Consider the following 12,789-nt stretch of genomic DNA (forward strand, 5'->3'; position numbering starts at 1 on the left):
CCTCTTCTAAAACCACCCTGTACTTCCAAGATTGCATTCTCTGTTTTATCCTTAATCCTATTAATCAGTATTCTACCATACACTTTTCCAACTACACTCAACAAACTAATACCTCTTGAATTACAACACTCATGCACATCTCCCTTACCCTTATATAGTGGTACAATACATGCACAGACCCAATCTACTGGTACCATTGACAACACAAAACACACATTAAACAATCTCACCAACCATTCAAGTACAGTCACACCCCCTTCCTTCAACATCTCAGCTTTCACACCATCCATACCCGATGCTTTTCCTACTCTCGTTTCATCTAGTGCTCTCCTCACTTCCTCTATTGTAATCTCTCTCTCATTCTCATCTCCCATCACTGGCACCTCAACACCTGGAACCGCAATTATATCTGCCTCCCTATCATCCTCAACATTCAGCAAACTTTCAAAATATTCCGCCCACCTTTTCCTTGCCTCCTCTCCTTTTAACAACCTTCCATTTCCATCTTTCACTGTCTCTTCAATTCTTGCGCCGGCCTTCCTTACTCTCTTCACTTCTTTCCAAAACTTCTTCTTATTCTCTTCATATGACTGACCCAGTCCCTGACCCCACCTCAGGTCAGCTGCCCTCTTTGCCTCACGTACCTTGCGCTTTACTTCCACCTTTTGCTCTCTATATTTTTCATACTTCTCTATACTATTACTCTGCAGCCATTCTTCAAAAGCCCTCTTTTTCTCTTCCTAAATATGGTAACACTTATTCACTTTTAACCTTTGGCTCAGGGCTGAGAGGGGTGGTTGAGGTGAGAAGTTTATCTTTAGAGAACTCAGGTTTGTAGAGCTAGGAAAAATAAAAATAACTTTTTAAATTTGTTATGCTCCTACACGTAAATACAATGTACAAACATTTTGTCCTTTAAAATCAGGGAAACAAACTTATTAGTAGATAGGAAGTTTCCCTGGAACTGAACGGGTTGGTTCTTTTCCTTCCCCTGAATATGCCAGTCCCCCTGGTCCTATATGGGAGATTACTCTAGTAACTTCCCATCAATTCATCATAGGGATGAGTAGATTATGTGCCTGGTACTGAACTTGGTTGATGAGAGAATCTAATACCTGGTGCGTGATGGCCAATGGGTTAGCATTCATTATTATTATTATTATTATTATTATTAAATGCTAAGCTACAACCCTAGTTGGAAAAGCAAGATGCTATAAGCCCAGGGGCCCCAACAGGGAAAATAGCCCTGTGAGGAAAGGAAATGAGGAAAAATAAAATATTTTAAGAATAGTAACAAAATCAAAATAAATATTTCCTATATAAACAATAAAAACTTCAACAAAACAAGAGGAAGAGAAACTAAATAGAACAGTATGCCCGAGTGTACCCTCAAGCAAGAGAACTTTAACCCAAGACAGTGGAAGACCATGGTACAGAGGCTATAGCACTACACAAGACTAGAGAACAATGGTTTGATTTTGGAGTGTCCTTCTCCTAGAAGAGCTGCTTACCATAGCTAAAGAGTCTCTTCTACCCCTATCAAGAGGAAAATAGCTACAGAACAATTACACTACCGTACTTAACCCCTTGGGTGAAGAAGAATTGTTTGGTAATCTTAAGTGTTGACAGCTATATGAGGACAGAGGAGAGTCTGTAAAGAATAAGCCAGACTATTTGGTGTCTGCGTAGGCAAAGGGAAAGAACCGTAACCAGAGAGAAGGATCCAATGTAGTACTGTCTGGCCTGTCAAAGGACCCCTAACTCTCTAGTGGTAGTATCTCAATGAGCGGCTGGTGCCCTGGCTGACCTACTACCTACATTCCGCTGGTTACAGGAGAATGGGGAGAACTATTTCTAACAAATCAAGAATAATAAAAATGGTGCCCAGAAATACAGCTTACAAGCATCAATGTATAGGTTCTTGGACATTACATGAAAGCTACCTTTATTAACAGTCTTCTGCAGGTAAAATTAAAAAAAAATAACTGTCCACTACTATAATCAAGAGAGAACAAAGAGAATATAGTAGTATAAAAAAAAGACAGTACTATACAGTAATTACATTTGCAATCTAATTCATAAATGCATATAATTCTGGAAAACTTTGTTTGCTATTATTGTGAAAAGTTAGATTTGCATATCTACTAAACACTCTTGCTATGCAAAACTAGATAAAAACTACTATACTCTCCATAAACTGTCACTGTACATTTGCTTTGTTTATCCAGCTTTCCAAAGGTCAAACATAGGGTTGGCAATCTGTAAGAAAGAGCTTCTAGCACATGTTGGAGTGGGACAATCACCTCACTCTACCAACCCTGAAAAAAACTTGATGATGTAGATCCGAGTTCTAACTCCTTAAGCTTACTCCACAAGACCAAGGCAGGGGCTTACTGTATGCCCAGAAACTTCAGCGATTGACACACTTGATGAGGAAAGCAGAGCTAAAAATTATCTCTGGCACTTTCTTGGGTGTTGCAAATAATAATGGCAGAGAAGATTTAGCCTCCCTGCTCCTTAAAGAATACAACTGCCCTTAACGGAAGTCCACGATTTACACTCAAAATATGGTGATAATTCCATGTAATCTTTACCCTAAAAGTATAGAGTGATTGTTGAGTGTGGATTTATTATTGCCGATTAAGCCTTAATCTGATGAGTGCCCATCCTCTCACCTGCGTGTGAATTCATCCCTTGTTTCATCATTAACAAAAACACAAAATCAACCAAACTAAATAGTATGAAAAAAAGATTAGACAGCCTTGAATAGGATGCAACAGTGCGCCTACTATATACTCATTGCGGATGAAGACAAAAGTGAAAAGTCTTTTACAGCAGAGAGGATGTTGTCAAATGCCTTGTTAACGATTTCAATGCAGTTCCAGTTCTGCTCAACACAGTCCCTACTTTAAGGATGAAAGGTTTCTATATATGTGTAGGAACAAATACACTGAATAAGTTTTAAAGAAAATTAACAAAATGGTTCTTTGACACATGGAGGCTACTTTTACCAAGAGTCTTCCACAAGTATAATTATTACAAAAGCATAACTTTCCACTATAATCAAACAAGAGAGAATGAAGAGAATACAGTAGTATTAACAAAAGACAGTACAGTAATTAAATTTACAATCTAATTCATAGATGCATATGATTCTGGAAAACTGCTATTTCTGGGTCGACCTGTGGCGCCCGGTGAAAAGAGTCCTTCTTGTATATCTTTTCTGATAAAACCTTCCAATTATACCAGAGAAAGATAAAAGCATGGAATGCTGAGGTTACAACCCTCGCGCGAGCACCTTTTTGGTGTCGTGTATAAAGCAAAGGCGCGTGAAATCCACTATTCACAGGTTGTCTTCCATTTAGTTAATTCCTTCGTCAAAGGGATGGGCCGATACAAAGGCCCTAGCCAACCCCCAGCGCCACACCACCCACGCCACGACGCGAGCGCCATCTGAACAACATCCTTCTTTTTGGAATCTAAAGTGTTGAATTGTTTTGTGGTGCTCTCGGTCTTTTTTATCAATCGTGGATTTATTTTGTCATGTCCGAAGCTCCATCTTCACACATTCCAATGTTAAGTACCATAGTTTGTTTTGACAGTTTTTAATTGTACCGGGCTTTTGTTTTATATCCAGTATAGTCTGTTTTATTATTCCCGTCTGGCGGCCATTGTTTTTTCACTTGTTTGGGAATTCATCTTTGTCTGCCCGTTTAGTACTCTGTCACTTAGGTTCTTGGTTAAGTCCCGGGCCTTATGCCTTTAGAACCGTTATTATTTTTTTTTTTTTTTTTGTGTATTTTTGCTCATGGTACTTTTTGCTAGCAAGTCCAGCCTACGAACGAGATAGCGATCTAGCTTTGTATTTGTTTAGTTCCCGCCCCTCCGAGGCGTTCGTCACTCGACTGTGCTATTTATTTTAAGTTTTAGCAGATGCTATTCTTCGATCGTAGTGTTATATGGATGTACAGGTTTATTTTATACGTTTATAATAGTGTTGTGTGTTTTTTAGTCCTGTTTTTGTGATTAAGAGAGCGAGAGCTTGGGGTCCCCGTTTTCTGTTCGCAGTCACGAGTTACCCCTTTCTCTCGTTTTCTTTCTTAGCTCCAGTGGGGGAGCGGATTTCCCGTTTTTCGTTTTGTGCGTTCAACGGGTTCTCCCTCCCTCACCTCTCCCCCTCTGGGTGGATGATAACTTACGAGTTATTTATTTTTCGTGACTTTTCAATTGTTAGCGTTATTTTGGTCCGTGTTTCGTCCTCTCCCCGTTACGGCTCGGGAGTAGTTATGAACGTTTTCCACTCCGCCTTGAGTTCTACTCCGCCATGAGGGATTCTCAATGACTTTCGTTCTATTGTTATATTTATAAATTGTTTACTACATGGGACGGGCTTCATATTGTTTAGATACGACCCTCCGGTGGCCCTTACTCCGGTCTCAGGCCACGGCCATATCCACAATAGCCTTTGTTATTACAACTGTGTTTGTTATTCACAATAATTATTCAGGACCTTTCTTCTCCCTCCGGCCTCACCGGAGATCGTAAATACGCTTTACTATGATCTAAGCCTTAGACTTTAGCTGCGGCTTAGCTTTTTATCTTTCACAATTGAATTATTAGCCACAATTGAATTATTCAGGGCATCTCATTATCCTCCGGCGTCACCGGAGGTCGCCCATACACTTCACACTTATATTTGCCTTGCCTTTAGCTAAGGCTCCTTTATTCAGGACATTTCATTACGCTCCGGCCTCACCGGAGCTCAGGCCTCACCGGAGCTCCGGCTTCACCGGAGGTCGCCAATACACTTCACACTTATATTTGCCTTGCCTTTAGCTGAGGCTGGTGTTTATATTTATTTTAAGGGCATGTCACTGCTTCCCCGACCCTTGGAGGTCGGCGGATTGCTTTAAGTTAATTATCATTATGTCATTAACAGACATTAGGTGCATTACAAATATACAAACAATTGAATATTAAAGTGCCAACAATGGTATGGGGCGGTATCAACTTAAAGGTAATATTCTTTTGTTTGGTCAATGTAATGTGGGTGCTTAGGGAATTCAGTGAGTGCCGGAACTCTAAAATAATAGGTTTTTTATCCCCTTATCAGAGTTTCAAGAAACACCAGACTCATGTCTCCTTTCTTTTACAGAAGGCCCGTTGTACTGCTGAAGGATGCCCTGCCTCGTTCAGCGACCCCGTTGGGCATGACCTCTGCCGGTCTCATGCACACTGCTCCATTCCCTTTATCCAGGAACCGGGACAGGCCCAATACCCGGTCTGGTTCCCGGATTTGTGCTCGCTCTGTTACGAGCTGTCGTTAATTCTACTGAACGATGATGTAAGTGGGTTTACCCTTTGTTCCTTATTTCTCATTGGCAGACACTAATATAGACATGAATATGATATACTGTACACAGTATATTTTGGAGGGCAAACCCCCTCCTCCATCACTAATCACTGCAAATCTTACAGGCCGATGATGTCTCTCTTCGTTCAGCAAGGGCTACTCTTCGTCCGTGGGTGTCGGGTTTCGGCAGGAATGCCCCGTCTGGCGCACCCTATCTCCTCGATGGGGACATGGCCTCCCGCCTCTTCCCAGGCTCGACTACTGCTGCAGTCTCCCCTGACCTTGCTGCCCCCTTAATTGAAGAAGTCAGGGCTACCATTTCCGTGGAGGACGAACCCCTCGTACCGATGGACATGGCGGGTCTGGATATAGACGTAGAACCCAGGGACGAGCAGGTAAGTGGTGCCGAGTTGGTGGAAACCCTTTTTTCTCCTACCTCTTCCTTTCTAGGTTTTGATAACTCTAAGGCTTCTCCTCGGGATCCCTCTACCTCCGTACGACCCAAGGTGAAGCCACTTCGAACTTATAAGACTTCAGCTTTGCCAGTATCAACGTCACCGGTCCCCGGATCCTCGAAAGCTCCTGATATTCATATTGCTCCACGTAAAACCACTACTCCTAAGAAGTCTAAGTCTACCAAATCCAAGACAAAACCAACGGTTGGCTTTCAGGTACCCTGGGGTGATCTCGTCCCCATCGAACTGGTCAAAGAATTGGTCAGAGATCAAGTTCAACATCACTCTGGGGCGATAACAGAGATTAAGGATATGATGGCTACTCTGATCCGCGCCGGAACTCAGTTTCCTCCCCCTTCTGCTCCAGACGCATCGAAGCTGCCGCCCTTCGATAAAAACAATCCTTGGCGGTTTGCCTTGCATGCTCCATTCGTAGATGGTTCCCTAACTCTGGAGGGCATAGGCACCCGCCCTCTAGAGGACCTGGAGTTCTATCCCCCGGGCCTAGCATTCCCGTTCAATGGTTTTGTACGGTTAAAGGAACATGCATTGGTCCGTATGGACAAGGTACCGAAGGAAACGGTCATATTTCCAAAAGAGCAGGCCCAGGCTATCTGGGCCAGAACACTATCAGAGTGGGGGTGTATTAACTCCAAGCTCACCCCACACAAAGGTGCCTACACTATTTTTACGACAGCGGCCTCCATCTCTTTGCCGCTCATAGACAAAGTCACAGAGCTGACTATACAGGCCATCAAGGAAGGCTCTTCCATGCCGGCTCTCAAGGAGACGGACCCCACCTCTTTGCTTATTCCGGGTACCTCGGCAGCCTGGGATGCTGCGGCTTCTACCTTCACGGTGGGGAAACTAGACCCGGACTGTGCCTCTACTCTTTTCTCTGAGAAGCTTCCCAGATTAATAGAGAGTCTTCTCAAAACTGAGTTCGAGACCCGTACTAGACTTGCTAGGTCCCTCCAATCCATCACCTCCATGGAGTCCCTAGCATCTCTTTACCCAGAGGAAACGCTGTTCAGAGTCGCCACAAAGAACCAGCTGCTATCCTACCAAATAGACCTCCATGACTTCTGGTCAGCTCGGGTTAGTTGCAGGAAGTTCGTTCTGTCGGAGGCCACCATCAGGCATGAGCCGAACAGACTGATAGCGTCCTCCTGCTGGGGTAAGACCCTCTTCCCTCAGACCGAGGTGGATAAGGTTCTTCAGGATGCAGCGAGGGCAAACCAGAATTTGCAGGTAAGGTGGGGTCTCTCAGCCAAAAAGAGGTTCGAACCCCAGAGACACACGTTCTTCAAGAAGAAGCAGAGGTTTAGTCCTTACAAGGCGGCCCGGGGTACCTCGTCCCCACAGTCTTCCGCGGCCTCGACTTCTCGACAACAGGCGCCTCCTCAGCAGGTAGTCTACCTCGCTGCTCCCCCTGGTACACAGCCTAACCCCTCTTGGATGCCCTCACCTGCATACAACCCTGCCTACGAATCCTCCGGTTCCTTTCGTGGATACCAAAGAGGGAGTTTCAGAGGTAGAGGACAGTTCCGCCAACGCGGCGGGCCTAGAGCAAGGGGTTCCCGTGGAGGGAGGGGCCCTAAGTTCACTCCCTCCCAATGATGTGATGCCGGTAGGAGGGAGACTTTATCACTTCCGGGACCATTGGACCTTCAGTCCATGGGCTCACAGCATAATATCAAGGGGCTTGGGTTGGAAATGGTCACAGGGATCCCCTCCTCCACCGGTGACCTTCTTCCAGAGACCCACTCCCATCCTGGAAGAGTACACCGCGGAGTTACTCAAGAAGAGAGCAATCAAGCGGGTTCGATCCCTGAAATTCCAAGGCCGCCTGTTTACAGTCCCGAAGAAAGACTCGTCGGCGTTGAGGGTAGTTCTGGACTTGTCGAAGCTCAACTCTTACATCCTTTGCGACAAGTTCCGTATGCTGACTATCTCTCAGGTACGGACCTTACTTCCCCGTGGGGCCGTCACCACCTCTATCGATCTTACCGACGCCTATTATCATGTCCCAGTAGCTCGAAACTTCTCTCCTTACCTAGGCTTCCGTCTCGGCAAGAGAGCCTTCGCATTCAAAGTCATGCCCTTCGGTCTCAGCATTGCCCCCAGAGTATTCACGAAACTGGGGGAGACGGTGCTCGAGCAACTCAGACACCAAGGGATACAAATCGTCGCCTATCTGGACGACTGGCTCATTTGGGCCCAGTCGCACCAGGAATGCAACAGAGCTACGTCGAAGGTACTCCATTTTCTCGCCAAACTGGGCTTCCAAGTCAACCTCCGGAAGTCCCGCCTACAACCATCAAGCCACTTCGAATGGTTAGGCATCCGTTGGGACCTCTCAAAGCACAAGCTCTCCCTTCCTCCCAAGAAGGTGAGGGAGATAGCTTCCAAGGTCAGGAACTTTCTCAAACACAAACAGGTGTCCAGAAGAGCTTTAGAACGAATCCTCGGCCTTCTCCAGTTTGCCTCACTGACCGATCTCCTATTAAAAGCCAAACTCAAACACATCAATCGAGTTTGGAGAAAGAGGGCGACAATACCTTTAAGAGACAAGACCTCGAAGATCCCCTCTGTCTTGAAAATGAGACTACAACCATGGTCCGATCGGAGGAACCTCTCCAAGTCGGTTCCTCTACAGTTCCCCTCTCCACAAGTGACAATTCATACCGACGCGTCTCTGAGTGGTTGGGGGGGTTACTCCCAACATCAGATGTTTCAGGGCTCTTGGTCACCCGCCATGAGACAGTTCCATATCAATGTTCTCGAAGCCATGGCGGTGTTCTTGACCCTGAAGAGAATCTCCCCTCCGAGGTCGACCCACATCAGAGTAGTCTCAGACAGCACGGCCGTAGTCCACTGCCTCAACAGGGGGGGGTCCAAATCACCCAACCTGAATCAGATCCTGGTCACTATCTTCACCTTGGCAGCCGACAAAGACTGGTTCCTGTCAGCAACTCACCAAGCAGGAGTCCAGAATGTGATAGCAGACTCATTATCCAGGACGAGCCCACTGGAATCGGAGTGGTCCCTGGACATGCACTCCTTCCGGTGGATACTCAGGCTGGTTCCAGGTCTCCAGGTAGATCTATTTGCGACCCGACTCAATCACAAACTCCCATGTTATGTGACACCGAACCTGGACCCTCAGGCTTATGCCATGGACGCATTAACCCTGGATTGGAACCATTGGCAGAAGATCTACTTATTCCCTCCAGTGAATCTTCTACTGAAAGTCTTGCACAAACTCCGCTCCTTCAACGGGGCAGTAGCTTTAGTGGCACCTCACTGGCCAAAGAGCAGTTGGTTTCCTCTCCTCCTCGAGTTGAAACTCCGTCCCTTCCGGATCCCATTCCCCAAACTGACCCAGGTGGTCCAAACTCGGACTGTGTCAGATTCCTCAAGGATAGCCAAACCCTAACTTTGTGGATTTCATGAAGTTTGCGGCGCGTAGGGACGCAAACATCGACCCAGATAATGTCCTCTTTATAGAATCAGACAAAAGGGACTCAACGATTCGCCAATATGATTCGGCGGTTAAGAAACTAGCGGATTTCTTAAGGACTTCAGACCATTCGGTTATGACTCCTAATTTAGCCATTTCCTTCTTTAGGTCCATATTTGACAAAGGCCTAGCAGCTAGCACTATAACCACCATTAAGTCAGCTCTGAGGAAAGTCTTCCTGGTTGGGTTTAACATTAACCTGGCGGAGTCTTATTTCTCATCTATTCCAAAAGCATGTGCTAGGCTTCGACCTTCGGTTCGTCCTCAAAAGGTCTCTTGGTCTCTAAATGATGTCCTCAAACTGACCTCCGACACGGACAACGAATCCTGCTCTTATATCACTCTTCTTAGGAAGACTTTATTTTTAACAGCTTTGGCCTCAGGTTCCAGAATCTCAGAACTAGCAGCTCTCTCCCGAAACTCAGAAAACATGGATTTCCTCCCTTCAGGTGAGGTACTTCTTTCACCAGACAGGGCGTTCCTAGCTAAGAACGAGGACCCCCAAAATAGGTGGTCCCCTTGGAAGATTATTCCTCTTCTCCAAGATACTTCTCTATGTCCGGTCACCACTCTCAGGGCCTTTTTAGCCAGGACTGCTACCCGATCGTCTGGCCCCTTGTTTATCAGAGAACAAGGAGGTACCATTTCCATACGTGGCATTAGGCAACAGATCCTATACTTCATTAAACAAGCCAATCCGGGATCATTTCCCCATGCTCATGATATCCGGTCGGTAGCTACCTCCATCAACTATTTCCAGAATATGGACTTTGATGACCTTAAGAAGTACACGGGTTGGAAATCTCCTATGGTCTTCAAACGCCACTATCTAAAGAACTTACAGGCTCTTAAATACCCAACGGTTGCAGCTGGGAGCCTTATCTCTCCCCATTGATCTTTTGTTCTTCCTTTCATCCATCTCTTCTCTTCTCCCTCCTACCCGCCACTCGCACCACGACGCCGCTTCCTTGGTGGTTCGTTAGCCCTAAGTTTATTACATATTAGGTTAATATGATTGTAACTATTATTGTTTTCCGTTGTTATAAGGTTGGGATATTCTTAGCCATGTCAGTTTTGTTGCATGTTTTCCTCTGATACTCGGAGGCTTCCCTGTTATCATGTTTGTTTAACCTTACTCTCACTATGCCCTGTGGCTAGTTTTTGTTTTATGCCTACTTACCTTAATTATATATGATTTCTTTACATGGTGTTGTTTCTCTCCCCTTATTAGTAGTTATTGTTGGGCTTGGAAGGCATTCTCTGGTACATTTTCACCGGGCGCCACAGGTCGACCCAGAAAAGGGATTTTGACGAAGGAAAAATCTATTTCTGGGGAGAGACCTGTGGCGCCCGGTGAAACCCTTCCCCTTTATTTTACACGATCCCACCCTTTCCTTTCCAAGCCATCATGGCCAATACAGAAGGATGTTGTTCAGATGGCGCTCGCGTCGTGGCGTGGGTGGTGTGGCGCTGGGGGTTGGCTAGGGCCTTTGTATCGGACCATCCCTTTGACGAAGGAATTAACTAAATGGAAGACAACCTGTGAATAGTGGATTTCACGCGCTTTTGCTTTATACACGACACCAAAAAGGTGCTCGCGCGAGGGTTGTAACCTCAGCATTCCATGCTTTTATCTTTCTCTGGTATAATTGGAAGGTTTTATCAGAAAAGATATACAAGAAGGACTCTTTTCACCGGGCGCCACAGGTCTCTCCCCAGAAATAGATTTTTCCTTCGTCAAAATCCCTTTATTGTGACAAGTTAGATCATCATATCTACTAGATACCCTTGTTATGCAAAACCAGATAAAAAGTACTACACTATACTCTCTATAAACTAAATCATCCTTCTACATCCTTAAAATCTTAGTTTCTATATACCTCAAATGATAAAGCATAGTATGGGACATGATGAACCAACTAATGGGAGAAGGTAGACGGAGGTTTGAATTGCATTTCTTCTCCTTGGCTCAGATTTTACTCTTTCATTCAAGTACAAATCTATTAGAAGCAAGCATTATAAGATTCCACAATTTTGACTCAGTAGTTATGTGACTATTAAATTGTATAATAACAATACTAAAAACAATAACAACAAAACAACAACAATAATAATAATAATAATTATAATAATAATAATAATAATAATAACAATAATTACAACATAACTATATTTAATGTACATACAGTAATATACATGATAAATTTTAATGATCTTCAGTTTTGAATGATTTTCCAAACAAAAGCTAGATGATGCAGGACCCATAAACCCAAATTCTTCATTACATATGATTTCAGTGGATGATAAACAACCACAATAAACTTACTTCAATTTCTTTGTGGCGATCACAATATTTTGTTTGGACCGACTTAAATTGTCTGTCAGTACTTCAGCTAGAAGAAAAGCTCCACCAGGACCTCTATACTCCAGCAAGTAAGGCTTTCCATTATCCTGTGATTTCTGAAAGGTACAATTAAACCATTAACCCTTTTACCCCCAAAGGACGTACTGGTACATTTCACAAAACTCATCCCTTTACCCCCATGGACGTACCGGTACGTTCTTGCAAAAAACTGCTATTTAAATTTTTTTTTGCATATTTTTGATAATTTTTTGAGAAACTTCAGACATTTTCCAAGAGAATGAGACCAACCTGACCTCTCTATGACAAAAATTAAGGCTGTTAGAGCAATTTAGAAAAAATATACTGCAAAATGTGCTTGAAAAAAAATAACCCCTGGGGGTTAAGGGTTGGAAATTTCCAAATAGCCTGGGGGTAAAAGGGTTAAAAATATTTGGAACTCATAATTTTAAACAATTCAGCTTTCACTAAAATGAAATTATACATTAGGCTTAATATATGATTAGGCTAGATTTGTTAAGTGCCAAAAATGAGATGTTAGGAACTATAGTCAATTTCTTTTAGCGATGCAGATTTGCACCGACTCGCAGCGGTGCCCTTTTAGCTCGGAAAAGTTTCCTGATCGCTGATTGGTTGGACGAGATAATTCTAACCAATCAGCGATCAGGAAACCTTTCCGAGCTAAAAGGGCACCGCTGCGAGTCGGTGCAAATCTGCCTCGATAAAAGAGATGGACTACAGTATACATATTCATTACCACAATCCCATGTGCAATATAAATTAATTTCTATTTCACATCCAGATCCAATGTTTCTCTAGTAAAAAGCTTAGGCACCACCAATTGAGCCATCCAAGGTATTAGTTATATAAAGGCTGAGAATGGCCTTATATAAAGTACCTATTATCTTTACTTAAGAATGAAATAGTCTTACAGTATTTCATCGATCATCACCCCATCGTCTGAGCAGTAATCATTAGTCCTTAATACTATTATATTTTTTTTAAGTAAAAATAGAGTATATTATTCAGTAAAATGTCAGTATTCTTACATTTTTATGGTACAGTACTATAATCAGCATATAATGTTAAAATCTAG

At 43.8% G+C, this 12,789-nt stretch overlaps 1 protein-coding gene across 3 annotated transcripts in view; it reads right to left on the reverse strand.

The window, feature by feature from the left end:
- The window catches only part of LOC137621552 (probable transcriptional regulatory protein Cthe_2075), a 161,630-nt gene that overhangs the window by 25,436 nt on the left and 123,405 nt on the right, over nt 1–12,789 (reverse strand). For all 3 annotated transcript variants that reach the window (XM_068351942.1, XM_068351944.1, XM_068351943.1), the window contains exon 4: nt 11,658–11,791. In XM_068351942.1, the coding sequence (XP_068208043.1) occupies nt 11,658–11,791 (134 nt within the window). The remainder of the gene's footprint in view (nt 1–11,657; nt 11,792–12,789) is intronic.

Source organism: Palaemon carinicauda, chromosome 28 (genome assembly GCF_036898095.1).
Source record: "Palaemon carinicauda isolate YSFRI2023 chromosome 28, ASM3689809v2, whole genome shotgun sequence".
Lineage (NCBI taxonomy): Eukaryota > Metazoa > Arthropoda > Malacostraca > Decapoda > Palaemonidae > Palaemon > Palaemon carinicauda.